The following is a 27,912-nucleotide window of genomic DNA, read 5'->3' as shown; positions in this document are numbered from 1 at the left end:
GTTATATAATAATCAATAGAAAACCTGAATCCTTTATTCAGGCTATTGTTATTTTCATGCAAACAGACTTTCAACTGTCAGCCCATATATATTCTTTACCTTTGCCATGCTCTTCAGTAATGCCCTGATGTCAGACATAAATTTATGATGTGTAGTAAGGTGGGTCCTCAAGGTAACAACATTTAAACGAACATTTTCTGCAGCCTTCCTTAGCTCCCTGCTCTGGTCACTCACTAATTTTGTGAGGAGTTCAATGTGGTCTGTGGGAGATGTGAAGGATGTTTATTATTTGTCAATGATTATATTCAAGAGAGAAAGACAACAAATGAAAAGGAATGAGTGAAAAAACATACTGATAAATGAATGTTTGCAATTTTGTTAAAAGATTGAAAGTGAATGAATGATTACACACATTTAGAAAAAGAGCACAATAGACATACAGCAATGCAAGAGAGACACAGAGAAAAAAAAAGAAGAGAGAAACAAGTAACATTGTACCTGAGACTGCAACAGATGCATTCTGGATCCACTGTGTGTTAACATCAGCTGGCAGATGGCAGAGTGTGACCAGCATTTCCTCTTGTGGACTGACAGTAGAGTGATACCGTTCTAAAAGCATGCAGCTCTCTTGGCAGGTATTCAGCACCTGTTGGTTATACAAAGTTATTTTTTCCAAAAAGAAATCTTATCAAGAAAATAATACATGTTAACTATATTAAAACCAAAGATCAAAATAACTCCAATGCCTATGTTATAGTATAAAAGTGTAACTATGCACTGAAAGTTTTCTAATCTTAAAAATGCAGTAAATATTACTTCAGTGTTAAACATTTCTATATAAATTTCCTTTTCCTTGCATGTAAATTAAGTAAGCTGACAATACTTACTGAAGTGAAATTTGCATCCCAAGTGATGGCATCCACTGTATGAGTTCGAAGAGCCTCATAATTGAGCACAGCATTACAGAGAGATGCTACTTCCTTACTCTGATGTACAAGTTGACTCACACCTTCAAGAGCCACTTCTACACCATTACTGAATTCCTCTAATGCCTATAAATTGAAGAAAGGAGTAAAAATTAAAAATGGTATAAGCATAAACTATCTAATGCCACTCAAATCGTATTATTAACTTTAAAATATTTGAGATAAAGAGCAATGCAGAGATGAAAAGCAATACATAGTTTGAAGACCACAGTAACAACTAATACCTGAGCTATGGTTGGGTTTGAACCAGCTGCCCACTTGAGACGCTGTTCAACATTTCCAGTCAAGTTGGTGTACTTTTCACGCAATTCTGACACATTCTGGTGCAGAGCCAAAAGCGTGCTTACATTTGTTCTCAATTCTCCTAGTAATGCACCTCGACCTAAACACAAAAAAAATTATCAGATTTTCTACAGATATGCACAGTAAATAGTAACTTTCAAGGAAAGTTGACTATTAGAAAGCATATCAATCAGAAATAATAAATGCTGTTTAAAGAACAGAACACCAAGAATCAGGTAATTCAATACATTACCTGGCTGGACTGATGGTGCTACAACTCGCTGCTTTAGGTAATCCTCATTATACCACTGATGTCCTAGATGCTGAGCTGTCACACGCTGGTGTGTTGTCCGCAGCCCTTCTGCTTCACCTTCCCAGTGTCTGAAGTCCATACATAAAAAATCTGAGACTTTGTATATGGCCCTCATATATAGATAAATAATAGACAAGTGCTATGAAGAAGTCTCCCATGAAGATATGCTTTTATAATCACAAAAAAATATAATTGACTATATAATGAATCTGAACTCAGAGAGAGTATAAAAAGGTTAATAGACTTAAAAAAAAACTCTACCTGACATCTTAAGTGACTGCAATGAACAACATACAAATATCTGGGCATACCTCAGGAGTAATTTCTTGCGGACTGCATTAAGATGAAGAGTGAGAGCTGTTGCAGCAGAGGAGGGCAGTGCAGGGTCCAGGCTGTTATGAGTCAAACAACATTCCAATGCCTCTTGGACTATGTTATCAAGATTTACCCTGCCTTCTGTGCCTACATCCCTCGCTTCAATATAACCTGTAAAACCATAAGATATTTTATCTTCACATAATACTCGGAAACTTTAAGACCTATATGTAATATTTTTCCATTCACTTTTACTTTTATTATGGTTTATTTTTGACTGATAAATGAGGAAGATTTTCTTTCATAGTTCATTTTTCACCACTGATATGCCTTTTTTATTTAACATTAAAACCACGTTCATTAAATTTCCAAAGTTGTAGCAACAAACAAATCAGACCATTAGCGTCACTGCTCTGCCCGGGCAACTGTTCAGCTAACAGATGGACATTATTCTGGCCACTAGGAAATAGGCTCATGATGAGAATATGTGTCATCTTGCATCTGGGATTTTGCCATGATATGATAGGTTGCCACCCAGTGCAAATTGGTTAAATCTCAAATGAGAGGTAAAGACAAAGAAAATATGCTATTGTATGAAATAAATACTAAATGATGATGATGATGATGATGATGATTATGACAATAATAATAATAATAATAATAACAATAACAATAATAATAATAATAATAATAATAATAACAATGACAATAATAAAAATGATAATAATAATGATAAAAATAAGTGCATAACCAAGAGAAAAATCCAAGTTCAATGTATGTGCAAAAAAACATCCTTCACATGGGATTGGGTATAACCTACAGCTTTTCTTATAAGAATGACTTACCAGATACATTGATACCAAGTTTCTGACAGTGTAGTAGAAGCAGGTGTGTTGCCAGGTATGAAGGTAGACCAAGCAGCAAGAGAGATACACAATCACTTGCATACCGACGAACAATTCTTTGGAGCCTCTCCTCGTCACATAAACTGTTGCTATTTCTGTTACCTAAATGTTATAATACTGGTTAGTGGCCTGTGAAACTTCATTAAAATTGCTCTTTACATGACAACATATATGGTAGATATAATGTCAGAAATATATACAACAGTGCTTACCAATAGGATCATCTCTCCTAAATGCTGGGGAGGACTGGTATGCAGTGGTAAAGAAGTCAACAATAGTCTGGACCTTCTTCACTCTCAGCAAGGAGCGTAGAACCTGGCGTAAACTTGGGTCATGGAGTGGAGCCTAGGTGATAAAAAATTATGAAAAGAATTAGGCATTCCAGACGAAAAGTTTTCTTTGCCTACCAAAGACACAGAAATAATGTAATGACCTCACTTTCTTTGATTACATGTAAAAACCCTCTTTCTCATGCTATCCTTACCATTATCTCAGCAGCCTCCCTTGCTGTATCTACTCTTGGCCAAGGCTGTGGCAGTGGTGCACTACTAAGGGCATCCATGAGTTGGTCTAACTGGGTCTCGACTGCTTCAAAGAGCAAGTGGAAGCCCATGAGGAGCATCTGTCCCTGACTCATGTCACTGCTTCCATCAGAGGTGATTCTGTCTATCACATTCATTAGCTGACTATGAAGGTTTGTTGCTTCCTGGAGAGCTTCTTCATGACGAGGCTAGAAAAGGTATATGGCTTAAGTACAACTCCATATAAATAGTAGATAATTTGATTAAATTAAAGCAATACTATTATGTCTTGCAACAAATATAATTCTAATGAATATACAGTTAATGTCAGAAAAAAAGGCACATTTCTCATTCTCTAAAACAAAACTCTATAGACATACTGGCATCATAAGGATCTTTAGCCTTAGGTGTGTGGTGAGGTGCTGGCAGAGTGCAGATGGTGGAGTGGGGGAACTGGATACAACTGCTTGGAGTTCTGTGGCTAGGCTGATCACCGAGGGTTCTCCACGCCAGAACAGTCTAACACCCTCTACAATGATGATTCCACTTGTGTTCAAAACCAATTCCTGGAAATCATCAGAGTTCAAAAGGTTTAGTAGAAATAGTAAACACATATTTAAAAACTTCATCCTTACAAAAAAAATAATACAATCAAATAAAAGTTCACTGAAAAACAAAGCTGTCGGAATAGCTAATGAATGAAACTTTGTATCACATAAAGCCTAACTCTAGAAAACAACTGAACCTAGATATCTTTTTAAAAAGAAGCCAAATAATGTACTTTAATAAGCTTTGTTTTTTTTAATATTTTCGTGTGTCAGAAAATGGCTTAGGTTGAGATGATAACTAATAATGGCAAGGTAGAGGGAAACCCCAATTCCACTTTATATACTGTGTTGGCATATTTCCAGCAGCCTATTATGATTAATCCCTATTTTCTGTTACTTAGTGTAAAAATAAGACAAGTTCAAAGCATAATAACATTAAGCTGGATTTCCATGATTTTTCTTTCCAGGTACCCAACTAAGATCACAGTTTTCTTGGCTCTTAATTCTCCTATTCAGACAATATCAAACACCTAAACAATATACACTTCCAAAGCAAGATACTGCACAATGTAATACAGATACAAAATACTTACATGGAGACTTGCAAAGACATCGTGTAAAGCTGACATAGCTTGTATGACAGGAGTCTCCTGTGGGTACGCTGGAGGGGAGTGTGTCGTCAAAAGGGTGACAAGCTCGACCATTCCACCGAGAGTGACCATACTCTCCCTCAACCACCACAACCCCCCTATTGTCAGGTCTACTAATCCTTCACCAGCTCCCGCAGCTGTTTTGTCAGCACGTAGCCTGGGAACAAAACCAAAAAATTTATGTTTCTAAGATTCATATTTGGAGATGCTATATATAGTAAGTTCCTTGGCTAAACATCCATCTTTTGAAGACGTGTTTCTAAATTCAGATAAAATTGCCAATTATAAGAAAAGAGTTAATAACAATTTTTTTTACTCCCAGATTTGGTTTCTCATATATCATATATCATAAGCTGTATTTCTTTTTTTATGTACTGCTCACATATACATCTTAAATAAATTAAACAAACCTGGCACTTGTGAGCTGAGTGAGAGAGTTGAGAAGTGCACAAGTCATTGCTGCGACACCGGATATTCCATGCTCAGTTACAAGGGTTGACAAAGCAAGAGAAGTCTCTTGGACAGCGTTCACTACCATTACTCCGTCATTCAAACCCTCTGAACGCATCCTTTCATAAACCTATTTATGAAAAAAGAATAGGTATGTGTTAATTAAATAATCCTACCTGAATCAAATTATGACTATCCTTTTTCCCTCAATCACCTGACACTCAAATATATCAACAAAGAAGTCTGAACATCAAACACGCAAACAAAAATGGCCCACAGGCTCGAGCAGAAACTTACCTTCTGTAACTGTGATGTAACTTGAAGGGATTTACTTTGAAGCTGCATGTCTATATTACAAGCCTGACTTACTGCTGTGGCGTCTGGAGCCTCACGATGACTCTTGCTGATCACCATCTGCACACTGAAGATCGATATTTAGCTTAGTCTGGCATCTCTATTAATTTTTTTTTTTTTAGCCCATACTTTTGAGTCTATTATATCTAAAAAATGTATCTACTAAATATATATCTAAACAGCATATCTGTTTCTTGATTCCATTTACCTAATATTTCATCTGAATAATAGAACATAATTGAATTTCCCTGGATGACAGCACAAAATAAGAACAACAGTACATGCAGACATGCACTGTTAACCATGGTTTTGTTTTATAAATACATATATTTTTGTGAAATATAGATGGCTCTGTAATTGCTTTGATGCCAGTGTCAATTAGCAGGCCTATCTGACCTTCCTTGGTTCCCCCATGACTTAATTTCTAGTTCTATTATCATTGTTATCATAATAATGGTATCAATTTTAATAACCACTGTAACTAATATGAGAAGACTAATAGTTGTTTTTCAAGAAAATCTAGTAACCTTTGGAGACTAAGTGCCATATATTTGTAAAAAAAAATAATAAAAGAATTGACATGTAGAATTAACAATTCCTTACTTATTCAGTGAAAAGTCTTGCAGGAGTGAAGTAAGCCACACCAGTTGTTCTGACAGCCTATGTCGTGAAAGATGATCAGCTGGGTAATTCACCCAAACACCTCCATACTTTATCAGTAGATCAAGGCTGGCACCTAAAACATTCTGCACCTGGTTCACTACTTTGCTCAGCTCAACTGTATGGGAAAAGGAAAGATGGTTAAATAGAAGATTAATCATTTCAGTAAATGAAAAACACATATATAAACACATCAAAACACCCATGCACACACCTGACATAATAAAAGTGTTCATCAATTATATATCTCACATGAACGTCCTTAACATTCTCCATTTTTAAGGCCACAAAAAAAAGCAACAAAGAAAACAACTTACGTTCAGTATGTTCACACTGTGTAGCTAGCTGACCTTGTCCAGCCTTGGTGAGAAACTCTGTCACAGGAGCCACACTGGCTAACATCACGCCTGCGTTGCTCACTTTGGCTCTCCATTCCCCTGCTTGACCTCCTTCAAACACTCTGGCTGCAGTCTAAGGATTGAAAAAATATATAATAAATATGCATCCTATCATATTTATCTATGAGGGAACAAAATACTAATTATAATGTATATCATTTCTTAGGTATCATACTGCATATAAAAAGAAATGAAGAAATACAAAATGTTTGACATATCAACTCTTTATGCTCATTATAATTCACGAAAGGAAGCATATCAGTTTTCTATGGTTTCATAATAAAACTATCATCCAGTTCATACCAAATACAGAGTATGCCAGTGTTTCACTTCAATCAGCCTTGTATTCACTAGCTCTTTGGCATGGTCCATTGACTTCTTGACTATGGCATATTCCTCATAACGTGGACGGAGACCATAGAGGTTGTGCTGTGGGTTAGCTTCTGCTTCCTAAAATGTATATAAAAAAAACAGGTGATATCTTGTAGGCAAATATGATGTACATTACTGTTTTCAGAAACTATACAGGATGCTAAGGGGGAGCAAGATCAATTAAACCTTTGTTTTAGTTGCTGAGGTACACATCCTATCTAAGTCAGAATCCATTTGAGATATATTTCTTAAGGAGACCCAGTAAGGTGATGAATGAAATTCAAAACAGTTAATCACATCTCAGACACTAGAACAATTCCCCCCTTTTGTGATGTGACTACAATTGTTTAGGGTTTACCTTGAGCATAGCCATGAGGTGGTGGCCATCCTGCAGGTTAGCCTCAGCATCTGCTTGAACCTCATGTGCCTTTTGCCACTCCACTAAGGTGAGTTCCACACTGGGTATGCACTCCAGAACCTCAGATCTTCATGGCACATAATAGACAGAAATTAATAACGCACAATAAACATTTTAAATTATTATTCTAACTACACAAACAAGACAGTATATCATGAATATATTCTCAACAGCTGGACTATAGCTCACCAATATACCTACTTATTACTTAGCCAGTCAGCTTTCATTTCTGCTATTCTCACAGCAAACATACTGAGCGTGAGACCTCGCTCCAGCTGCTGCCGACTTTGTCTTGCACCTGATACCAGAGCTTGGTCACCCCCATACACCGCACCTGTTGGTTTCAGAAATAAAAAATGACCTTACATCCTATTAATATATATCTGAATATTGAGATATCTAAATTTTACCATCATAAAAATAAGACACTGAATTTCTTTTACTTACCAGCATAGCCTGATTCACTGTCTGGTGTCCAGTCAACTAGTGGATCATAAATAAAGGCTTCTAGCAAGGTCAGTAGCGTTTCACGTCCCCTTCGCATGGTCCTCAAGACCTGCTCACAGGCATTCCTAAACACACCCTAAAGTAAAAACAAGAGAAAAATACATACCAAAGACAAAGGTTAAAAAAAAAGCCATTTCAAATAAAGATATATAAATACTTCCTAAATTGCCTGAAATATGCTCTGAGAAGAAAACATCAGCTCTATGCTTCTAATTTACCTCAGTCCCTGTCACTCCAAGGGCTGCTTCAATGTTATGTGTCATGCGATATGGCACTTTCTCTGGGACACGTAGGTTTTTACCTTTCTCAAAGCACACATTGTAGTCAATGTGAACCACCTGTAAATATAATGCATGATTATCTATAAAGGCACTGCTTTAAGTTTCACATTATTATCTTAATAGGACAACTTAGATCTTAAAAATGTCCTATACAGAATAATATTTCCTGTTAAAACATTATGTACATAACCTAAACAAGCATTATTTTTACCTCTCCAGACGTTAGGTTAACAAGAACATTATCAAGATGCCTGTCACCAAGACCAATGATATAGCCAATGATGGACATCACTGCGGTGGAAATTGAGTACGTCTGGGTCAAGTGCCACCAGTCCCCAGCACTGACACTACACATCCACAATTCCCTGCAAAATAAATTGAACATTAAAGTTGGAACATGATCTCAGACTAAATTCTAGATCTACTCACTATCTCCTGAATAAAATTTCTTACTTGTATACAGCCATACAACATCTGAACTAAATATACATACATAATCAATATCGAAAGTTTTTGTAGCTGCTGCAAAGATTCTAGAGAGCATTTTATCTGGTACATATCCCTCAGGGTAGGGATGTGTACCAGTCAAATGGCTAGAGGTCAAAGGGGGGTTAAGAAACATCAGGGTTGATTTTATGTTTAAATGAAAGCTGCCATTTGTATACGAAGTCCAAATGCATAAGATACTACAGCACATTAAATAACTACTTTTTAAGGCATGGCTGGTATGCTAAATTTAATATTAAGTTATATCTCAGAAACTGTAACAATTTCAATTCTTATGCTGCAACATCTATAATATTATATATGGTTTCTAAAACTTATTAGTACTATTATTATTCACAGAAATACAGACAGTATAGGAATAGAAAAAGAAACTGAGGAAAGAAATGCAAAATGCAAAAGCAATAAGAATCTTAATGAGAAACTGTAATGAAGGAAAGAGTAATGGAATTTTAGTCTCTAAATAAGGAAATTTACTTTTGATAATATCTATTCATTTACTTGTTTTTTTTTCTATGCATGAGAGATCAAGGACTCCATGAAGGGGTCAATAGTCTAAAAAGATTTTTGGCACCTGCCTCTGAAGAACTTGTAATAAGAAAAAGATAATACCTGTGACAATCTATAATCAAGCTAAGTTTGAAAAGACATAAACCTTTTGTAAATACCTTGAAAGCAGATTGGATGGAGTCTCTTTAATCAGGTCTTTCAGAACATCCCTCAGAATGCCAAGAGGCCACTCCTTACGGTTATCCAGGCTGACTCCCGCCTCTCGTAGTTTGGGTGTCAACTTGCTGTAGTACAGTTCTGAGGGCCGTGGAACTTGTGGGGGAGCTGATGAAATAGATGGAATAACATGCAAGATGGAATATCAAAGAGTAATAAACAAAACAAACAAAACAAGCACACAAAAAAAAAGTGTACACATATATATATATATATATATATATATATATATATATATATATATATATATATATATATATATATATATATATATATATATATATATATATATATATAATATATATATATATATATATATATATATATATATATAAATATATATATAATATATATATCATATATATATTTATATATATATATACATATATATATATATATATATATATATATATATATATATATATACACATACACACACACATTTATGTATATATGTATATATATGAACCGCATTCATGTTGTCAAATGTAGAAAAGGTATGAATGAGAATGAATATATGAAAACAAACCTTGTGGATGGATGGATGCAGCTGAGGAATGATTTTTGAGCAACAACGCATGTGCTTCCCGTTGCTGCCAGCGCTTGTAGAGACCGAAGAGTGGTGTTGCACTACCAACCCACTGAATGAGGCCTGAACGTGGTCCAAGTGGCACCACGGAATAGTATCTGGCTCGATACACACAGTCTTTACCCCTAGAAAGTGTTCATCAAGAAGCTCATCAATTTTGTATCACCTAGACTTTTTAAAAATATTTGCAATTGCTATGGACTTCATGTCTACATCACTTTTACATCTAATGATCTTCAATAGACTCCTAATGTCAGAGCAGAGATTCCAAGAGTCAAAGCAAGTGATAAAAATGCAATTTTTTCTAATGACTCCCATCAAACAATTCAATTACCTCTGGTTCTTCTCCAACATTGTATTAACAATTTCTAAGAATTGCATGATCCTCTCATCCAAATGCAGATCTTCCAGTCCTTTGAACAAGTATGTATATCTGAAAAGAACAATTTGTAATAATAAAAATATGTAATAATTAATTTTCCAGTTAGAATCTTTGAACTTATTTTATAGTTCTGTATTGTGTACAGTTTATAAATACACAATACACAATATTGTCAAAGCAAATACTCCACTCAATAATCATACATAGTAACTGGCAATTCATCCTTTAAAAACTAATGAAAAGTACAAAAAAGCCAACAGAGAATAGAGGTATTTTCGATGCCTTTATTTGACAATACTCACTAGGCTGTTTTAATACCAAGTACATTCTTTCATCCTCTTATACAGTCATGAAATCTCAAAAAGAAATTTAGCTATGCTTAACAAATATAAATTTTCAAAACTGTGTTGACTTACTTCTTGCCATCTGATCCTTGGAAGCTCAGTTTTTTTGGCTTGGTCTTTGTGGGGAGAATCGATATGTTTCCATCTACTGATGCTATGGTGATAACCTGTAATTATTGATGATAGTAATAATAACTGTAATACAATAATTACATAAATAATGATGATGATGATAGTAAAGAATATATTATGATAATGATGACATCTTGTTGCTAATACTATTATTACTTTTGATAATCCTAAAAATCTGAGCAGCACCATCATACAAAGCAGTAGTCACAATAATATTATTTACGAGAACAGAGCTCCTTGGCGTTCCAGAGTGGCCAGCCTTTGAATCGAAGATGGCACTTGACAACAAAATAAATTACTCAACAAGGGAAAAAAAGTTTATTCACATTTATCTCTTACCTGCTGTGAAGCTGACACAACACCTGGCATAGCAATTTTTGTTGCAGTCAGTGATGCAAGTTTGGGGGATATATCAGCCATCTTGAGAGCTGAAGATGCTCTCCGATGTGCTCTCTGTTGCAGCATCTGTGCAGTATGAGGTAATAACATTTATATATGTTATAGTGAATATTATGTCATAATAATATTAAGAACAGCATCAATGAGAACAGTGTTAGCAAAATGAGAACTATTTCCCAAAAATTAAAGGAATGGGATAGAGATGAGGTCAGGTAGTCCTTTTTTGTGCAACCATCTATATGTAAACATAATTCACAAGGCAAAACTGCAGTGGACAGAGTATGTAACCAGATTTCCATTATTAATATTCTCAAATAAGAATTTACAACTTACACAATACTTAATTCATCAAATAACATGAGATTCTCTGTTCAACACCAAGGAATTGAACATCAAATGTAGAAATTTAGTAAGGTATCTCAAAATCATAAAAACACACACCTGATGGAGCTGCCTTAGGCCAGACAGGGCAGCCTGAGGCTCAAAATAACTCTCAGGTTCCCTTAAACTACACAGGGCTGAGGATATCAAGGAACCATATGTCTCATGGAAGTGTCGTTCGTGAGGCGTCTCTGGAGTAGCTGATGTGATGTCTGCTAACTGATCTAGCACAAACAGAAGCTGGAAAAAATATTTGAGATATGAGCTTAATTAAAGATGTAGCATCCATAGAGTTGGCTAAAAAAAAATCTACATCTATATCCATGAAAGACATAGGACAGTACTATGGTTTCCATTCTTAGATCAATCTTCACTCCCTACTTTGATGTCTAAGAGAGGCCAACTCCTACAATGAAAATGAAGTTATTTCAGACACATTTAACCCAATCACTATGGATTTATGTACTCTCCCTAGTAGTTTTTTGTGAATTTTGTTATATACAGATTGCTCCACCAAGGAGTCCATCAGTAGACCCTAATAACTGCTCCTAATTTACCTTTTCCTTGAAATTGCAAGAAAAATGTGTATTATTGATATCAATACAGTTATTACTTTTACTGATATTATGATTATTAGCATTATCAAAGTCTTGGTTACATTAAAGACAATGAAACGATACAAAAGAAACTTTCCAAAAATCAAGGAAAAGGGTAAACAGGAGAAATAAGTAGGACTAATAACTGACTCCTTGGTGACTAAGCACTTGTAGAGCCATCTGTGCATAAATACAATAAATAAATTTATATTACAGTGGTCATGGCATGTGTTCTAGTCATACGTGCTGATTGGGTTAAGAGGGTCAATGTGCCTTGAGAAGTGTAAAGCACTGGTACTGATCAAAACGGGAATATCAGCATATGCAATCTGAATATCCATAAAAACCCTCTTCTGTATGAACAACTTTGGCAGATTATGCTCATTCAAATACATACTGGCTTAAAGATGATGTCATATTTCTTCTTAATAAGCTGAGTTTTCTCAGTCTGCGTCAGAGATGAATTGTTATTCAATCTTGCAATTTCTGCTGTCAATTGGTGGCACTTTCTAGACATGTCACTGTGGTGCTGTGCCAAGGTTCCTAGCCATAATTCATCCCAAAGGACAGTTATACGACGAAGTTCGTGAACAAGCATCTGGACTTCACTAATGCTGGATCCAACCTGTAGATTTAGATCCCATTATGATATATGCATGAACATGATGTAAACATATACAGCAGATGAAAGAAGCAGTACATATAATAGTTACTGCTATATACATCCATGAATGAAGAAGGAAAAAAATATCATATCATAAGAGCAAAATAAAAACAGATCAATTATGTGTACTATAAATCTGATACATAAGTTCTGCACAGTGGAAAATCTGACTTTTGACAAAAGCTGCAATCTAAACCATCTCGGTTTTATATTCCAATGAATTACTACAAGTAAACTACAAAACAAGCAATGTAGCATTATCCATGAATCATAAATTTTATGCTCTTTGCATGGATATAAAGACACTTTTAATAGTCAAGGGATAATACTTCATTAAAGAATAATTTCCTTATTTTTTGTGTACCTGTTTAGTCAGGGTATCTACTAGAGATGAGAAACAATTTCTCATAACTGTTCTTCTCTCCTGTTCTTCAGTTGATTCAGAAATCAGTTCCTCTTCTTCCTCCTCCTCTTCTTCTTCATCAACCTGGTCATACTCCTCCTCCTCCTCCTCTTCATCTTCATCTTCCTCACCAAGCGTTGGTTTCATTTTTCTTCTGTGTCTTCCTTTGTGCAGGTACTTTGCCAACATATCTATCAAAATCCATAATGTATCAAATTTCTTACACACTCAAATGTATATAATCAGCTGTTCATGTTAGAAATCAATAAAATATAATCATAAAATTACATTTCTAGTTACATGTATGAAAGAAATATTTCCCTCACCTGTCAATGATGCCTGATTGGCTGCTACATTTCCACCAGCTGAGCCAACCACAGCTGGAAACACAATCAAATGTGGGAAGTCCTCTGCCAGACGACACAGAAGTTCAGAGATGCTGCTCCTTACATAGTGCTCGGGGTGATTCAGACGTGCAAACAACTGTAAATTCAAATATGTCACTAATTGTTGAAAAAAGAGAGAGAGGGAGAGAGAGAGGAAAAAAAACAAAAAACAAATAATGAATGAATATAATAAAATAAATGTATCAGATTGCTATAATCATGTTTTTAAAGTAACAAATATCTAAATCAATAAGGAAGCATCAATAATAAAATTACCTGAGGAATGATTGTCTTCCAGGGACGTGTAGGTGTTTCAGCCAGACCCTTTTCTAATACTTCTCTCAACTCAGAAGCATGCTTTACCATCAGACGAAGCAGTCTTAATGTAGCTACTGTGCACTGGTCAGCATGGCTTGCAGCATACTAATACAGAAGAGAGAGAGAGAGAGAAAAAAAAAAAAAAAAAATGTGATTATTTATATTCTTCGGTAATTTCTCAAGAAAGAAATTACATTTAATATCAACACGGTCCTAAATAAGACGTTACTTTCTCACCCCTTGGCTGATTTTCAGGAACCTGAAGTATGATTTTGCAGCTGCTGTGAGGGCAGTATAATGCCTTTCTTGGGCTGCTTGATGAACCTCTGCCAGAGTTGTACTTAGGTCTGTTACTGTATTCCCAGTCAATCCCCAAGATTGCAGGGTAGATGTAATTTGTGTTCCAACCTACAGAAACATTATTTTTTACAGATATTATAGTCACAATTCCTCTACAATAAATCATTCATAGTAATAATAATAATAATAATAATAATAATAATAATAATAATAATTTCCACCCTTTCACCTGTTAGGCATAATTTCTGCAACTATCTATAGTGATTTCTATATGCAATAAATGTCACAATAAACTAGAGAGTGCAACGTGGTTCATACTTGCTGTGTCCCCTGAACTTCCTCCAATCGAAGATCCTCTTCATCCTCTTCTGTTGCATCTTGTCCTGGTCGCCAACCCCCTATGAGGGAACAAATCTCTTCTATCCTTTCCTCTACACTTGCAGTATCATGACTAATTGCAGGAGATACAATGTCCTTTATACGAGCCCGATCCTCCTCTGACAACTGGCCTCCATTGCTGTTACTGTGCTCAAGTATTCTTCTACCCCACCTAATGTAATGGAAGAAAATTGTTGTATTCATATGAGAAGATGCCATCAAAATCCTAGAAATTTATAAACAGAAAAAATAATGCTAATAAGACATTTTCTACTACATTTTCTCTACTACACTGTTCAAGTATATTACCTGAAGCACCATGAAGCAATATGGAACCAGACTTTTGGGAGAGTTGGACACTGTGTTGCAGCAAGGGTAAGAATATGACCCATGTTGCTTTCTAGCTGAGGAAGAGTTGGGTGATTGACTTCTGCTAGAGGCAGCAACTCCTCTGGTGCAAAATCCTTCATTTCCTGGTAAACTGAAATCCACATATCCTTATGTTCTTTCTCCTAATCACATCACAATTTCACATAATAAAAATGTAATAATTGTCATTAATGTTTTCATGACATTGCCAATAAATACATAAAAAGATAAAACTGATAACCAAAGTACCTGCAAGGAGCTTATTCATCCATTCTGGGACATCAGTCACTGAATCCCCAGAGAGCATCAACAGACGCCTATCATCCTGTGCCCACCACTTGTTGAGTGTTATGATGGAACGAGCACAAAGGTGGCCAGCCTCATTAGGGGGTAGTGTTAGCAGATTTGTGTCTGTTGCTGCTAAGGCTGCCAAGCTGGGATTTAGACCAACTACTGATCCAGCAAGAACTGTACAGCCATGAGATATATATCCCTTGCTGTATGGATGTATAAGTGAAATATGTTACCTAAGTGAATATAAAAAATGTCCAGTTTCTTCTCTCATTAACACAAACCTTCATAATTTGAGCAATTTTGAATATAATGAACACTTAAATTAAACTGAGATTCAAGTACAAACCATGCCAGGAGTTTGGATGCTTCCCTGTGTAGCTTTGCCTGGAGAGGGTTGTACTCTGCACCAGGCACAATTTCAAGCACTGATTCTGCCAAGTTGGAGCTTACTCCTAATAATCCTATCAAAGTGTTTTCTGCGAAGTCCATGTTCTCTTGTTTACGAGCTTGTTTGGCTGACAGGAGGTCTAATTTAGTGATTGAAGCTGAAATAAAAAAATAACCAGATTGTTCAGTTCTTAAAATACTCACAGTAAACATGAACAAAATCTGAAAAGTAAAATACAGGAGGTGGTGGAATAAATCAAGGAAGATGAAGAAGAGAAGAGAAAATGAAGACTATGCAGAGATGACTATAAGGATGAGGAAGGGAAAAAGAAAGGAGAGATAAAGTGGCAGAAAGAGGAAAGTAAAAAAAAACTAAATATGAAGAATAATACTAATAAGTCACAATAACAAACACTAGAAGAAGCTCATGTAAATCATCAGGATAATAACAATAACAATATCAGTGATAAGATGATGTGAGAACATCAGTGTTTTGAACTATATATGGGTTACCGTTCCTGTTCTGTTTCAGACATTCATACCTTTAAAAAATGCATAAAATATTAAGATATTCAGAGCAATAATTAATATAAAAAGCAACGCACTTGGAGTAACTGCAGGATTAATTCGTCCAATGAGTTTGGCCCATCGTGACACATGAGGAATGAGGTCAGCAGGGAGGCTCATGAGATTTGTGTTCTCCCAGCCCTCATGCAAACGTCCAGCTCCCATGGAATCACTTAGAATACTCCTCAGCTGAAAAAAAAAAGGAATATATACTGACCTCCATGAAAAATGCTCCTTTAATCTAAGGAGGATGCTTTGAGAATGATTTCAATATTGATAATGGCATATCATAAATAATCTTAATGCCTCTCCTACTGATTCATTAAGAAAGAAAGAAAGAAAGAACGAAAGAAAAAAAAAAGAAAAAAAAAAAACATACATACATACATACATACATAAAGAACCATGCATACACATACACATGTATACAACCATGCACACATACACGCACATACACACTTGAGCATAAACATCCACATCCACACAAATATACAAATACTTTTGAATAGAAAAATTCTTCCATACCTCATGGAGGACTTGGTGAAGTAAAAGCGAATGAAGATGCATGGCAGAGTAGGAGGACATTGTAGATAACTGCAACATCCACTCCACTTGATCTTGACATTCTGCTACAATTTTACTTAAGTTTTCCCTGAAGTAAGAACAATAACAATTATAAAATACATGAATGGAAATGAACTGTGAATCTATGGTACACCTCCCTTTCTCGTAGTTATCCTTTTCTCACATATATAAACTACTTTCAACAAGTACTTCATGAAGAGAGATGACCCAACCTACCTTGAAGTTGAGGGCTGAGGATAAACCGTAGACGTGAAAGAGTGTAGAAGAACAGTGTTTATATCCTGGAACCTCTTCCAAGTAATCCAATCCTGAGGTTTTGTCCAGTCCACCTGGGTCACTGCACCACCAAGGCTTGTCATAACTCCCACAGGATCAGCCGAGTCAAAATGTGCCAATGCCCTGGAAAGGATTGTATGATGTGCTTATCTATGAAGAACCAGAAAGAACAACATGTACATCCATTTCCACTACAAACATACTTTTGATAATTACAAATACCAAGTGCGATGCTGCTGATATGACATACCAAATAAAGTTTCAGTTACAGAGGAAATATATAAGAAGAACCATATACTTAACAAATTAATTACATAATAACAGCCTCAACATTCTCAAGATATCTTGCACCTATTTCAACTTATACAGCACTGATTTATATTTGCATTACTATGGTTAGTACCCATTCACTTACTGTACATGAGAGAGATCTTTGTATGTGTTCAGAAGGCCAGAGGTAACAGTTATTGGCTCGGATTCCTCTTGTTTCATCTGTATTTGCATTGTCCACTTCTGGAGCTCTCCCCATTGACTTAGCCTGCTGTAACACTCTGCAATCTGTTAAAAAATAATACATAAGACAAAGGAAGGAAGTTGTATGCCTACAGCTTTACTGTAATGAAATTCTGATTAAGAATACTTTCTCATGAACACTTTGTCATATAGCACCAGAAAATTATTTTCCTTGTAGGTGTTTCTCTATATTTATGTGTACATTTCTTCAGATAAAAATAAAAATAACAAAAAAAGAACACATGAATTGTCCTGATCTATAGAAAACCAATTATCTGAAGAAGAAACGTAAACACAAACAAAGGAAACATCCTTAGTTATCACTCATTCTTTCACCATACACTCCTGTAGGTTTGTTTGTCTATTGTCTCACACCATGTCTATTTTCACACTTAAGCCTAACATGAATAGTTTGATATAGAACAGGTAGAGTAAGTACAGTAAGATTTTTTTTTTACATACCTGAGCATGGATGAATTCCTGTATTAAAGGATCTTGCTGTTTCATGTCTGAATGGTTGGCAATTACAACATGCTGGGTAGATATCTCCTCCTCTTCACTCTTAAGTTTATCATTTTCATCTGCTTCATCTCCTCCACCCTCAAGGAAGTGCATGAAGCCCCTTAAGGCTTTCTCATACCTGTGGAAATACGAATTGCTTATCTTAATATTTGGACACATTTTGAATCATTGTGTAAAATCTAATCTGTGGTGTCATTTTTAAGTAAGCAAAAGTTATTTTTATATCAATGGATGGTCTATATCGATTCGAAAATCCAGTATCAAGCTAACAATATGATGTTAGAATAATCTATTTTTATAGATTAATTTTTAAATAAAATTGTTGAATATACCATACTATTTACATCTCTAACAGTATATACACTAAATTTTAAAATCATAAAAACAAAAACAAAATACGTATGACAGCTGCAGATAATACTATCATCTCCATATAATGTATTTATATGCGTAACAAAAAACAAGAACATCACATTGTCTTACTTATTGCCAGCACTGTAAACTGCAGGCTTAAGCCAGGCAAAGCGTCTTCCAATGTGGTCACGGCACCACTGATATAAACCTGAAACTCCTTCATCACAACCTTCAGCAACTAAGGCTCGTGCACAGTAGCAAACAGCTCGTTCAAAGTCCAAACTCTGAAAGAAAAGTTTTATTAGAGAAATTTGATTAAATTTATTACAATGTTAGGATTTCAGCATAATTTGAAAACAATTGACAATAATGTGTTTCAAGCATCCTTACAACACAAAATTCAGAAAAATTCAATTTGTAACAACATAAAGAGTAGGCCAATTTACTTGAGTGTTGTTATTATCTTTTAGTTCCTGCAGGAGTTTGTAGGAATGCCGAACAGCCACTTCCGGACGCCCACAATTGAGTGCAACAACAATGACTGCAGCTCTTATACGACTCAGCCATTCAGTGCAGGTCTGGCGATTTGTCCTAAAGAAGGCTCTGACACTCTGTGAAAGGATAAGAAAGTGTTGAAATGCGTATTGCAGATTAGACTGCGCATTTCTTTTTTATCATCCTGCCTGTCAGTGCAAGTTTGACCAAATCATATAATAATGATAAGTAACTCTGCCCAATTTCTTGTAAATGTCTGTATTTTCCAGTCAGTTTGTGCAGTAAATCAGAATACACTCCATTCCATGTGTGACATCAATATTAAGAATCCCACTACCTAATAATATCTACAGTGGTTTTTGAAGATACATGTTTCTACTACAGTTAACAGACTGTATATCTAGATATATGTTCAAAAATGAAGATCACTATAACTCATAAAAGATATTGTGACCTGAGGAACCTACCTTATTTGGTGGTGGGACAGCAACAGCACATCCATCACTAGCATTGAACATGGCTTTCTCCAGACTCTCCAAGAACTCTACTAGCAGCATCACAGCTAGGGAGTGAACCTTCACATCACTTCCACCTTTTTCATTACCATTCACACTTTTGCCACTTTTCTCATCCTCCATCTTGCTTATTCCTTGACTTTTCTCTGCTGTTTGGCCACACTCTCGGACTTCCTTTGCTCGACCCTTAATGGCACCTTTATAAGAAATTGACACTCAGTAAATATATGAGAAAGGACATTTTCCTGCAACTGTAGACTAAATTTTTGTTTACTTATCACAAGCAAAAGCAAAGGCCAAAATTACCTTCAATACTAGTAAATGTGTCCTGTGGCTTTCCTAATGTAGTCCGCAGTTTGCTAGCAATGCAGTGTTGAGCAGGTTCCCAAGCCAGCCACTTCCACAACAAGGTGCGAAGATGGGAAGCTAGCACAGGAAGACTCAGGTCCTCTGCCTTTGCCATCCTGTCGACTCTCTGGCTAACAGCAAAGAGGTCTTCCTGCCAATACTCACCTCTGTCAAAAGGAATATGAGAAGATGCAATTCTGATTGTTTATAATTTTCTATTTATAAAGGAGAAAAACAAGAAATATAGATATACTCTCAACTTTCATAAAAAAATAATACCATGCTCTTACAGAAAAATAGCACACACACACACACATGCACATATTTCACACTATTAAATATGACAAAAACAGTAAATAGAATGAACTTGTTTCTGTTGCCAAGTCGAATGATACAAAACATAATGCTTCACAATAAACAGGGAATCATCCATGACAATCTGCTAGCAAGACTTCAACTAAAACTTACTTAGGCTGTGAAACATGGAGTATAAATGCCATTAGTGTGTGGAAGGCATTTGAAGGTAGCTGGCCTGCTGTTGACCGTAAAACAAAGTGCCTCTCTAGACTTTTGACTGATGAAGAATCAAGACTGCCAATCTCAACATTCGAAGATGAATCAGTCTGCAATATATAGATACATTCAGGAAAGGAAAATGGAAACGAGAAAAAAAATAAAAAATTTAAAAGATGTCATTATGTATCTTTATATATTTTTCAAACATTTTTAAAAATCAAGTTAAAAAATTGTTCTGAAACTAACCTTGTTTGCACTAAATTCATTTTCTTCATTTGAGTTAAAAGAACACATGGCATGTGAGACAGAACTGAGAGGAAGTCTAGCCAGGAGGTCTAGATAAGCACTGCGAATTTTAGGCTCATTGTGGCTCATATGATGGAGGCATAACTTTACAACTTCTTCCAAATTATCCATCTGAAAGCAAAACAGACCAGATTTGATTACTGTAAAACAGTGAAATACCCCATTTAGAATCCTTCATTTTGAATGAATGCCATAAATATCATATGCTGATTAGTTTTCATTAAAAAAAAAAAAAAAAAAAAAAAAGGAAAAGCAAAAAAAATTTTGATTCATATTCATTACAAAAAACAAGTAATTAATTTTCACAAAAAGAGTCAAGAATACATAACACACTCTTTCAATCTCTTTTTCAGAATATCTTAAAAGACACAGCAATGTCATTTCTTCCATACCTGAGTGGGTGGTAACACAGCAAACACAGAGGTTAAGCTGGCAGCAACAGCAGATGTAACTGAATTGAGATGATGGTAACCAGTTTGTACAATGGTGTCTATCATCTGGGTAAACACTTTGATCTTGAGCAGCTGAGGTAAGGAAGTTTCACTACTGCTGACAAGATCTGCTGCCCATTCCAGACACAGCTGGATGATGTTGGCCCCAGTAACTTGTCTCTGTAAGTTATTGAAAATAGTTTTGGTGGGGAAAAGACCTGCTGATGATATAGGGTTTAATCCCACATAAGAAAGACTGACACTTAGTGGCCTACAGCTGATATTTGCCTATCTATAAATCTTTTTTTACACTGATCAGCATTTTTTAAGAAGAAAAAGTAAACATTTTATTGTGACATTCTCTGATGATCACAACAAAACAAATAATAATTGACCCATATCTTTTTCAACAAATGGTCATAAAATTAGTTTCCTCAGTTAACACAAAAAATGTTGTCTCTTCCCCCCCAAACAAGAAAAAAACTCACCTGTCGCAACACTGCTGTCAAAGTAGTAAGTATTGTAGTAAGATTCTCACTGGTGGATGATCCGGAGGAGAAACTTCCTGGTGACCCTCCAGAAAATGTTGTGGAGACTGAGGGTGGAACGAATGGAGATGTTGCCCCTACGATCAGGGTGCTGGAGCTTATATAGTGGGAATGCTTGGAACAGTGTGAGTACAGCAGGAACAAGATGGCATGCTGAACCTGTTTTTAGAAAAACAAAATATTAAGGAAAACATAGTAATAGTAAATAAATAAACATGAATTAGTCTGCTGTCTACACTTAGGTAGTACTGAACTATTTCTGATGTGAGACAAGTCTCAGTGGGCTCAGTACCAATCACATATTTTTATTCATAAAATTATCTCTGAAACTCAATATGATTCTCATATTTGTATCACTTAAAAAGTAAATAAATCTTTCTTTATCACCTGTACCATTACAAATATAGTCTTATCCTCCTCATTGGGCTACTTCTAATAAAGTAGTTTCTACTTCTATTGCACCTATATACAACTATTAAACAAATCTCTACCTCAGGGTAATGCAGAGCCAAGTGAGAGCTGGATGGAGTGAGGTGTGTTGCCAGCAGATCAACAATGGGAGGATTAAGTGCCCACATGGTGATGATGGAGTTTCTCGTATTTGCAACCTGTGCATGCCAAGGGATAGCATTGAATTATGATATACTGACACATTATATACAAAAACAGATTATCATATCAGAAGTTCTTGCATAAATTTGTAAAAAAAGGAAAACAGCAATTGGTAATAAATAATGTGCATACCTCAGCTAATACTGTCATGAGATACATCATAAGGACAGTTGCTTCCCTCTCATTATATGAAACTCCCTCTAAAACAGTTGTTGCTGCAAAACTGGCTGCTTCTGGTACTAAAACACGATGAGCGATCTGTAAATCATTAAAAAAAATCAATAGAATAATGTGAAAGCTAAGAACTGAACTAGCCTATGCTAAGCCAACTACAGATGACACAGTGAATAAATCTGTGCATCATGCAATTTTGTACCAGCAAAGAAAGTAAACTGAAATACAAATATTAGATTTAACCTACATCATCTGTTACACTGCCCTCCTTACCTGTAAATCTGCAAGTATGTAGTTATAAGCTTCCTGCAGTAAAGGAACATTCTTCAGGCTGAGTGCAGCATGGTACACTCCAAGGGTAGCCTGCCATACTTGCCGATGTGGAGAAAGGCGTAAGCTACGCAGGGGGGAGCTTGTGCCAAAAATCTTCTGTATGAATTCTACAGATAAACTGCTGCTGATCTGCTTCAGCATCTGCAGGTAAAATAAACACTACAGAACACAAAATTCCCTTATAAATATAAATAACATACCATTTTCACATATGCTTTTCACATTACAAACACAGTAAATATTGTGTAAGACGTGTTATCAAACAATTTATCAATCATTTCCATAAAAAAAAAATAATAATAATAATAATAATTATCAAAAAAAATTGATAGATAGATAGATATGAATAACTTACCCGAGTAAGTAGTGTCAGATAAGACATAACAGTGGCAAAGCCCAAGTGCTCAACAAGTTTCTGCTGAAGATCTACAACATCACAGAAGTGTTCCTGAAGCCCAGACATGTTTGGACTATATGGAATCAACACTAAACAAACCTGCAAATGCAATCATATGCAATAAGTAATCCCAGAGCCATCTTTATTACAAATATAAAGTAAAAATTTGATTACATATAAAATAAAATATCAGATAGTGAACAGTAATGGTGTTTATTCACAAAATCAGTAATAACTATATGTATGTAAATATATCATATATATTTATATATATATATTTTTTTTTTTCTTTAAATAAAATAAATAGATTTAGTACTTGATTCAAAGCATCAAGGAGTGTTTCTTCCCAATGATGTTTCAAAATATTTCCTGCTCCTGTCACCATCTTCCCCAGTGCATCAACTAGGAAATTGGGTGAAAGACTTGGATTTACAGCAGGGTCAGCCTGTGGCCCAAGACACCTTAGAACTGTTGTAAAAACACTGAAAAGAATTAAAGACAAAATCTTACCAATACATTCTTAGTACTATGTATAATTAACAGTCAAATGCCTTACAAATAAAATCCCCTCTGCCAGTTACATAACTCAGTATTTTAAGACAATGAAAAAAAAGAGCACATATATAAAATAAATATTTAAATTACCTAATAAATGCAGCTACTTTCTTGGCACAGATTACTGGGTCTGATGCCACTTCATCTTCAGGTGTTGAGCGACCAGACATTCCTCTTTCCAAGTCCTGAAAAAAGAAGGGGGAAAAAAAAAATCATACAATAGAAACATAAACAAATACAACACTGCTATACCCACACACAAAAAGCATATCAATGAAGTATTTTTTCCCAGTTTCCATCATCTACATTTACTCTCCTCTTTTGCTTCCATTATCTTTAAATTCCATCCATCTATAAACTTTATCAATTTATCCTTGGGGATCTTCATTTCTAGTTTTGTTACAAATTACTATAAAACACAATCACATATTTCATTAACCAAAAAATACACTTATGCATATCCACCCTCTTATTTAAAAAATGAGATGAATGAAGAACAACTACCAGGCAGAGTCTGTAAAGACTTTGCTATAAAACTGCATGACTATTACATTACCTCGCAATAGTCCTCCATATCCTCCACAAACTGTGAGAGAAGAGTTGCTGCAATAGGGACATTAGCTAGCCAGAGTTGTGAGAAGCTCCTCAGTGCCATAGACACATACTTCATAACTTCTGGTGACTGATGGTGGTCAATGTGCCATCCTACCAGTATGTCAACAATATCCTGTAACAGAAAATATGTGTGAAATTTATTGAATAATATACAAAACAAGTAGGCTTTCTGATTCAACAAATAAAAAAAATCCCTGAAACATTATGCAGCAACAACAACAACAACAACAAAAACAGTATTGAAGAAAAACAGACAACACCTTGAAAACAAAAAAATGTAACATACTTGGAAATAGTTATTGAGGATATGACTGTGGTTGACATTCAGTTCCCTCAGCACATCCACAGTAGCCACCATCACCTCTGGAGTTTCTGTTCCCTCCAACACAACCTGCAACCCTTCTACAATTCTTTCTCCAACCTGAAATCAAAAAGAAATAGAGAAAGATTAAACCATACAAAAGAAATACACACAAAGAAATATCTGTTCCTATTACATAGGTACTTAGATATAATAGTATTCATGAGTCCTCACTGATGACAAGAAGTGAACCTTGAATCTCTCAGTAATAAACCACTGGAATATGGAAGTAGACACTTGGACTGTAGAATTGAGAAAATAAATTCAGTAGGTTTTCCTTGATAACCCTCAGAGAAAACCCACACAAATAAATTAAATATCTACCACAAATAACCTCAGGATTTGTTAAGTCCCTGCTGCCTAACAACTACGCACACAGTGAGTAAAATTTAAATTGTTCATAAATAAAGTCAAAAGATGGGCTTTTCCTAATAATTACCTTTCCATATGTTACTCACTACTTATTTTAGCTATCAATAATCGCTTGATAGCAATAACAATTAAATCACCCAAGTGATTCACACATACATTCATATGTAAATAAGTTTCACACCTAAATGTTTAGTGTCATAATTAATGATCAAATCTTGAACATATGTGCAAATTGCAGGTGTAATAATTACCTGACTCAGCTGGGAACCATCAGAATCTAATTTTAACATCTCCAAGATACACCTTAACACCAGAACCTTCATTTCTGCTGCACGCCAAGTATCAAGTCGATCTAGTGTTACATCCACAAATCTGAAGAATGAAGAAAATCATAATAAGACATAATCATTTTCAAGAAAAAGTGCACTATTGGTTTTGCTGTTTTTAACAATATCATTATCAAACACACACAGCCTACACAGAAAATTAAAGAAAAATAAAGGTCAGCAGTACCTCTTAATGTCACTTTCCATGACATGGCCAACACGACCAACACAGCGAGTGATTTCCCAGCGACAAGGGGGTGATGGTGCTGCATGAAGCAGTTCAAAAAGCGAGTCCAAAAGATGCTCAGCATTTCGACGAACATATTTCACATTTTCATTCAGCATTATTGATTCCTGAGAATTAGAAAGAAAATATTGAAATAATGTTTTTATCTTGTACATCACTAACCCTACATCAACTGAATAATAATTTAAATACTATAGCACTAGTAGCATAAATATATATATGAATCAATCCACAGACAGTTTTTCTTGGAATCTTTGTCTCTTCACAAAGCTGCCTTACAATATCCATACTCTATACAAATGTTTTCAACTTCCTCTTTTATGTGAAATAAAAGGATAGTTATACAAGAAAATAGAAAAATAAAAATTAAAAAACTGACCTGAAGCTGCTGGACTTGGGCAAGATACCGCTCTGCATCATCCTCTCGTGAAAGTCTCCTTAACTGCTTTGAAATTCTTGAGTCTTCACTAAAGCCACGGCTGAGATCTGCGAAATAATGAAAAATGAATAATGAGAGAGAGAGAGAGAGAGAGAGAGAGAGAGAGAGAGAGAGAGAGAGAGAGAGAGAGAGAGAGAGAGAGAGAGAGAGAGAGAGAGAGAGAGAGAGAGAGAGAGAGAAAGAGAGAGAGAAAGAGAGAGAGAAAGAGAGAGAGAAAGAGAGAGAGAGAGAGAGAGAGAGAGAGAGAGAGAGAGAGAGAGAGAGAGAGAGAGAGAGAGAGAGAGAGAGAGAGAGAGAGAGAGAGAGAGAGAGAGAGAGAGAAAGAGAGAGAGAAAGAGAGAGAGAAAGAGAGAGAGAAAGAGAGAGAGAAAGAGAGAGAAAAGAGAGAGAGAAAGAGAAAGAGAAAGAGAAAGAGAATAATAATTATAATAACAATGAGTGAAAAATTATAAAACATAAATATGCTGTTAATATTATAATAAATAAACTCCATTACCTTTATGCGACCGATGTTTTACAACCTCTGTCTTCTCTGTATCTGCTTTAGGATCATCTTCTGAATGCCCCTCGGAGAGACCACGTCGCTCACCCGGCACGGAGTGACGGTGATGCGTCAGCCCTCGCCGGTAGCGGCCGCTTCCTCTTCCTCCTCCTCCTCCTCCACGATATTCTCGATGAATTCTTCCTCCTCCACCTTCATCTCTATCACCTGTATTGCCACCGACCATCTTCTAGGGTATCTTGAGAATAATCCAGATAACACATATATATAAAAATACTTAATATGTATAATATGTTTACCCTATTTTAGTAATAAAGAATTAGCAAGTTATCAATATCAGTGACAAAAGTAGGATTCATCTCTACGTATATGGCATAAAAATTATTCTATACCTATATCTTAGGTTTATACATTACATGAAAAATCTTGCATTATGTGAACTGTAGTTTTTCCAAGTACCAGTACCTACTATTTTGATTCTACAATTATCTAATAGACACTTATAAATCATATACAAATTAATACTGAAATATATATGGTCACTGCAAAAAGTGCCTATAGACCTCAAGTCAATACGTTTTCTGAAAAAAATTTCAATATGGAAGAAGCTCATCATGGGTGACATCTTGCATTCTGTTAGGGGAGTCCACAGACCAATGAGATGTGTTATTAGGATACTCAGTGCCATTCTTAAGTCAAGAAAAAGAGTATAAGATGAGTACTTCTATCCCGAAATATCCAAGATCTTTCTCATAAATTTTCTTCTAGAAATAAAAACAAATCTTAAAAGTACTTGTCCACTGACATCAAAAGAAGGATCTTAACTTGGAGCAAGGAGAATATGCCAATTGATAAGATAAGCTTATGCAGTGGCCTTGCAAAATTGAACTTCTTTCTGCTCCTCCTGACTCCCAACCAAAGTTTTTGTGCAAACAAGTGCCCATTAGTGGGCACATGTTTGCAAAGTAGCTGAAGGCAGCAAACCTTTGCTACTTATATTCGGGCAAAATAGAGCTTGTAAACCCCCTGGTAATCAGTCTTCAACTGTACAATTAATCATAGCACTATCATGTCAAAGTACAAAGTGAAGAGGCCTTGGAAATTGTGTGACATTGCACCACAATCATGTTGGACTTCAGCTACAGGCAATCCATCAGATGTCAAAGCAAACTTGAAGTAGAATTGGATAGAGCACAGCCAATATCATTACGTTTTGAAAGCAATTTCAGATGTTACGATACAGTGTATATAACCACAGTGGTTCATGGATCTTTGGAAGCAATTTTAGATGCATGAAATCCAATTTCTCGATAACCTGATAATAACCAAATGCCTGTTAATAACCAAATGAATAGACATAACAACCAGTAATGGCTTTCAAATACCTCCTAATGGTCCCTAAAATTACCTAGAATCACGCGAAGTACACCTTTAAAAAAATAATTCATAAAAAAAACAAGATTTGCGCGAGAAACCTGCTGTCCACAGAAC

The 27,912-nt window shown here is 35.5% G+C and overlaps 1 protein-coding gene across 1 annotated transcript in view; it reads right to left on the bottom strand.

The window, feature by feature from the left end:
• LOC125043994 (serine/threonine-protein kinase SMG1-like) overlaps positions 1 to 27,912 on the bottom strand; it is a 30,501-nt gene that overhangs the window by 2,391 nt on the left and 198 nt on the right. Inside the window, exons 2-62 of the mRNA XM_047640403.1 lie at positions 26,416 to 26,659; positions 25,860 to 25,966; positions 25,421 to 25,587; positions 25,159 to 25,279; positions 24,461 to 24,595; positions 24,116 to 24,286; positions 23,650 to 23,744; positions 23,321 to 23,486; positions 22,963 to 23,103; positions 22,548 to 22,748; positions 22,233 to 22,358; positions 21,980 to 22,096; positions 21,429 to 21,647; positions 20,902 to 21,120; positions 20,450 to 20,620; positions 20,156 to 20,310; positions 19,646 to 19,854; positions 19,292 to 19,536; positions 18,776 to 18,940; positions 18,459 to 18,613; positions 17,916 to 18,093; positions 17,356 to 17,498; positions 16,881 to 17,063; positions 16,605 to 16,731; positions 16,118 to 16,268; positions 15,472 to 15,670; positions 15,081 to 15,328; positions 14,772 to 14,943; positions 14,403 to 14,634; positions 14,022 to 14,192; positions 13,743 to 13,889; positions 13,407 to 13,563; positions 13,042 to 13,271; positions 12,411 to 12,638; positions 11,478 to 11,657; positions 10,977 to 11,102; positions 10,578 to 10,672; positions 10,114 to 10,212; positions 9,720 to 9,904; positions 9,133 to 9,298; positions 8,172 to 8,325; positions 7,898 to 8,017; positions 7,620 to 7,755; positions 7,374 to 7,506; positions 7,113 to 7,239; positions 6,686 to 6,832; positions 6,302 to 6,455; positions 5,928 to 6,102; positions 5,268 to 5,391; positions 4,931 to 5,100; positions 4,464 to 4,677; positions 3,703 to 3,888; positions 3,286 to 3,531; positions 3,014 to 3,146; positions 2,742 to 2,903; positions 1,893 to 2,067; positions 1,522 to 1,649; positions 1,211 to 1,368; positions 888 to 1,052; positions 499 to 646; positions 100 to 260 (exon numbers count right to left, since the gene is read on the bottom strand). Coding sequence (XP_047496359.1) covers positions 100 to 260; positions 499 to 646; positions 888 to 1,052; positions 1,211 to 1,368; positions 1,522 to 1,649; positions 1,893 to 2,067; positions 2,742 to 2,903; positions 3,014 to 3,146; positions 3,286 to 3,531; positions 3,703 to 3,888; positions 4,464 to 4,677; positions 4,931 to 5,100; positions 5,268 to 5,391; positions 5,928 to 6,102; positions 6,302 to 6,455; positions 6,686 to 6,832; positions 7,113 to 7,239; positions 7,374 to 7,506; positions 7,620 to 7,755; positions 7,898 to 8,017; positions 8,172 to 8,325; positions 9,133 to 9,298; positions 9,720 to 9,904; positions 10,114 to 10,212; positions 10,578 to 10,672; positions 10,977 to 11,102; positions 11,478 to 11,657; positions 12,411 to 12,638; positions 13,042 to 13,271; positions 13,407 to 13,563; positions 13,743 to 13,889; positions 14,022 to 14,192; positions 14,403 to 14,634; positions 14,772 to 14,943; positions 15,081 to 15,328; positions 15,472 to 15,670; positions 16,118 to 16,268; positions 16,605 to 16,731; positions 16,881 to 17,063; positions 17,356 to 17,498; positions 17,916 to 18,093; positions 18,459 to 18,613; positions 18,776 to 18,940; positions 19,292 to 19,536; positions 19,646 to 19,854; positions 20,156 to 20,310; positions 20,450 to 20,620; positions 20,902 to 21,120; positions 21,429 to 21,647; positions 21,980 to 22,096; positions 22,233 to 22,358; positions 22,548 to 22,748; positions 22,963 to 23,103; positions 23,321 to 23,486; positions 23,650 to 23,744; positions 24,116 to 24,286; positions 24,461 to 24,595; positions 25,159 to 25,279; positions 25,421 to 25,587; positions 25,860 to 25,966; positions 26,416 to 26,647 — 10,050 coding nt within the window. The 5' untranslated portion in view covers positions 26,648 to 26,659. The remainder of the gene's footprint in view (positions 1 to 99; positions 261 to 498; positions 647 to 887; positions 1,053 to 1,210; positions 1,369 to 1,521; positions 1,650 to 1,892; positions 2,068 to 2,741; positions 2,904 to 3,013; positions 3,147 to 3,285; positions 3,532 to 3,702; positions 3,889 to 4,463; positions 4,678 to 4,930; positions 5,101 to 5,267; positions 5,392 to 5,927; positions 6,103 to 6,301; positions 6,456 to 6,685; positions 6,833 to 7,112; positions 7,240 to 7,373; positions 7,507 to 7,619; positions 7,756 to 7,897; positions 8,018 to 8,171; positions 8,326 to 9,132; positions 9,299 to 9,719; positions 9,905 to 10,113; positions 10,213 to 10,577; positions 10,673 to 10,976; positions 11,103 to 11,477; positions 11,658 to 12,410; positions 12,639 to 13,041; positions 13,272 to 13,406; positions 13,564 to 13,742; positions 13,890 to 14,021; positions 14,193 to 14,402; positions 14,635 to 14,771; positions 14,944 to 15,080; positions 15,329 to 15,471; positions 15,671 to 16,117; positions 16,269 to 16,604; positions 16,732 to 16,880; positions 17,064 to 17,355; positions 17,499 to 17,915; positions 18,094 to 18,458; positions 18,614 to 18,775; positions 18,941 to 19,291; positions 19,537 to 19,645; positions 19,855 to 20,155; positions 20,311 to 20,449; positions 20,621 to 20,901; positions 21,121 to 21,428; positions 21,648 to 21,979; positions 22,097 to 22,232; positions 22,359 to 22,547; positions 22,749 to 22,962; positions 23,104 to 23,320; positions 23,487 to 23,649; positions 23,745 to 24,115; positions 24,287 to 24,460; positions 24,596 to 25,158; positions 25,280 to 25,420; positions 25,588 to 25,859; positions 25,967 to 26,415; positions 26,660 to 27,912) is intronic.

This window comes from Penaeus chinensis, chromosome 35 (assembly GCF_019202785.1).
Source record: "Penaeus chinensis breed Huanghai No. 1 chromosome 35, ASM1920278v2, whole genome shotgun sequence".
NCBI classification, from domain to species: domain Eukaryota; kingdom Metazoa; phylum Arthropoda; class Malacostraca; order Decapoda; family Penaeidae; genus Penaeus; species Penaeus chinensis.
The sequence above is the reverse complement of the archived record's forward strand: the minus strand, read 5'-3'. Positions and strand labels throughout refer to the sequence as shown.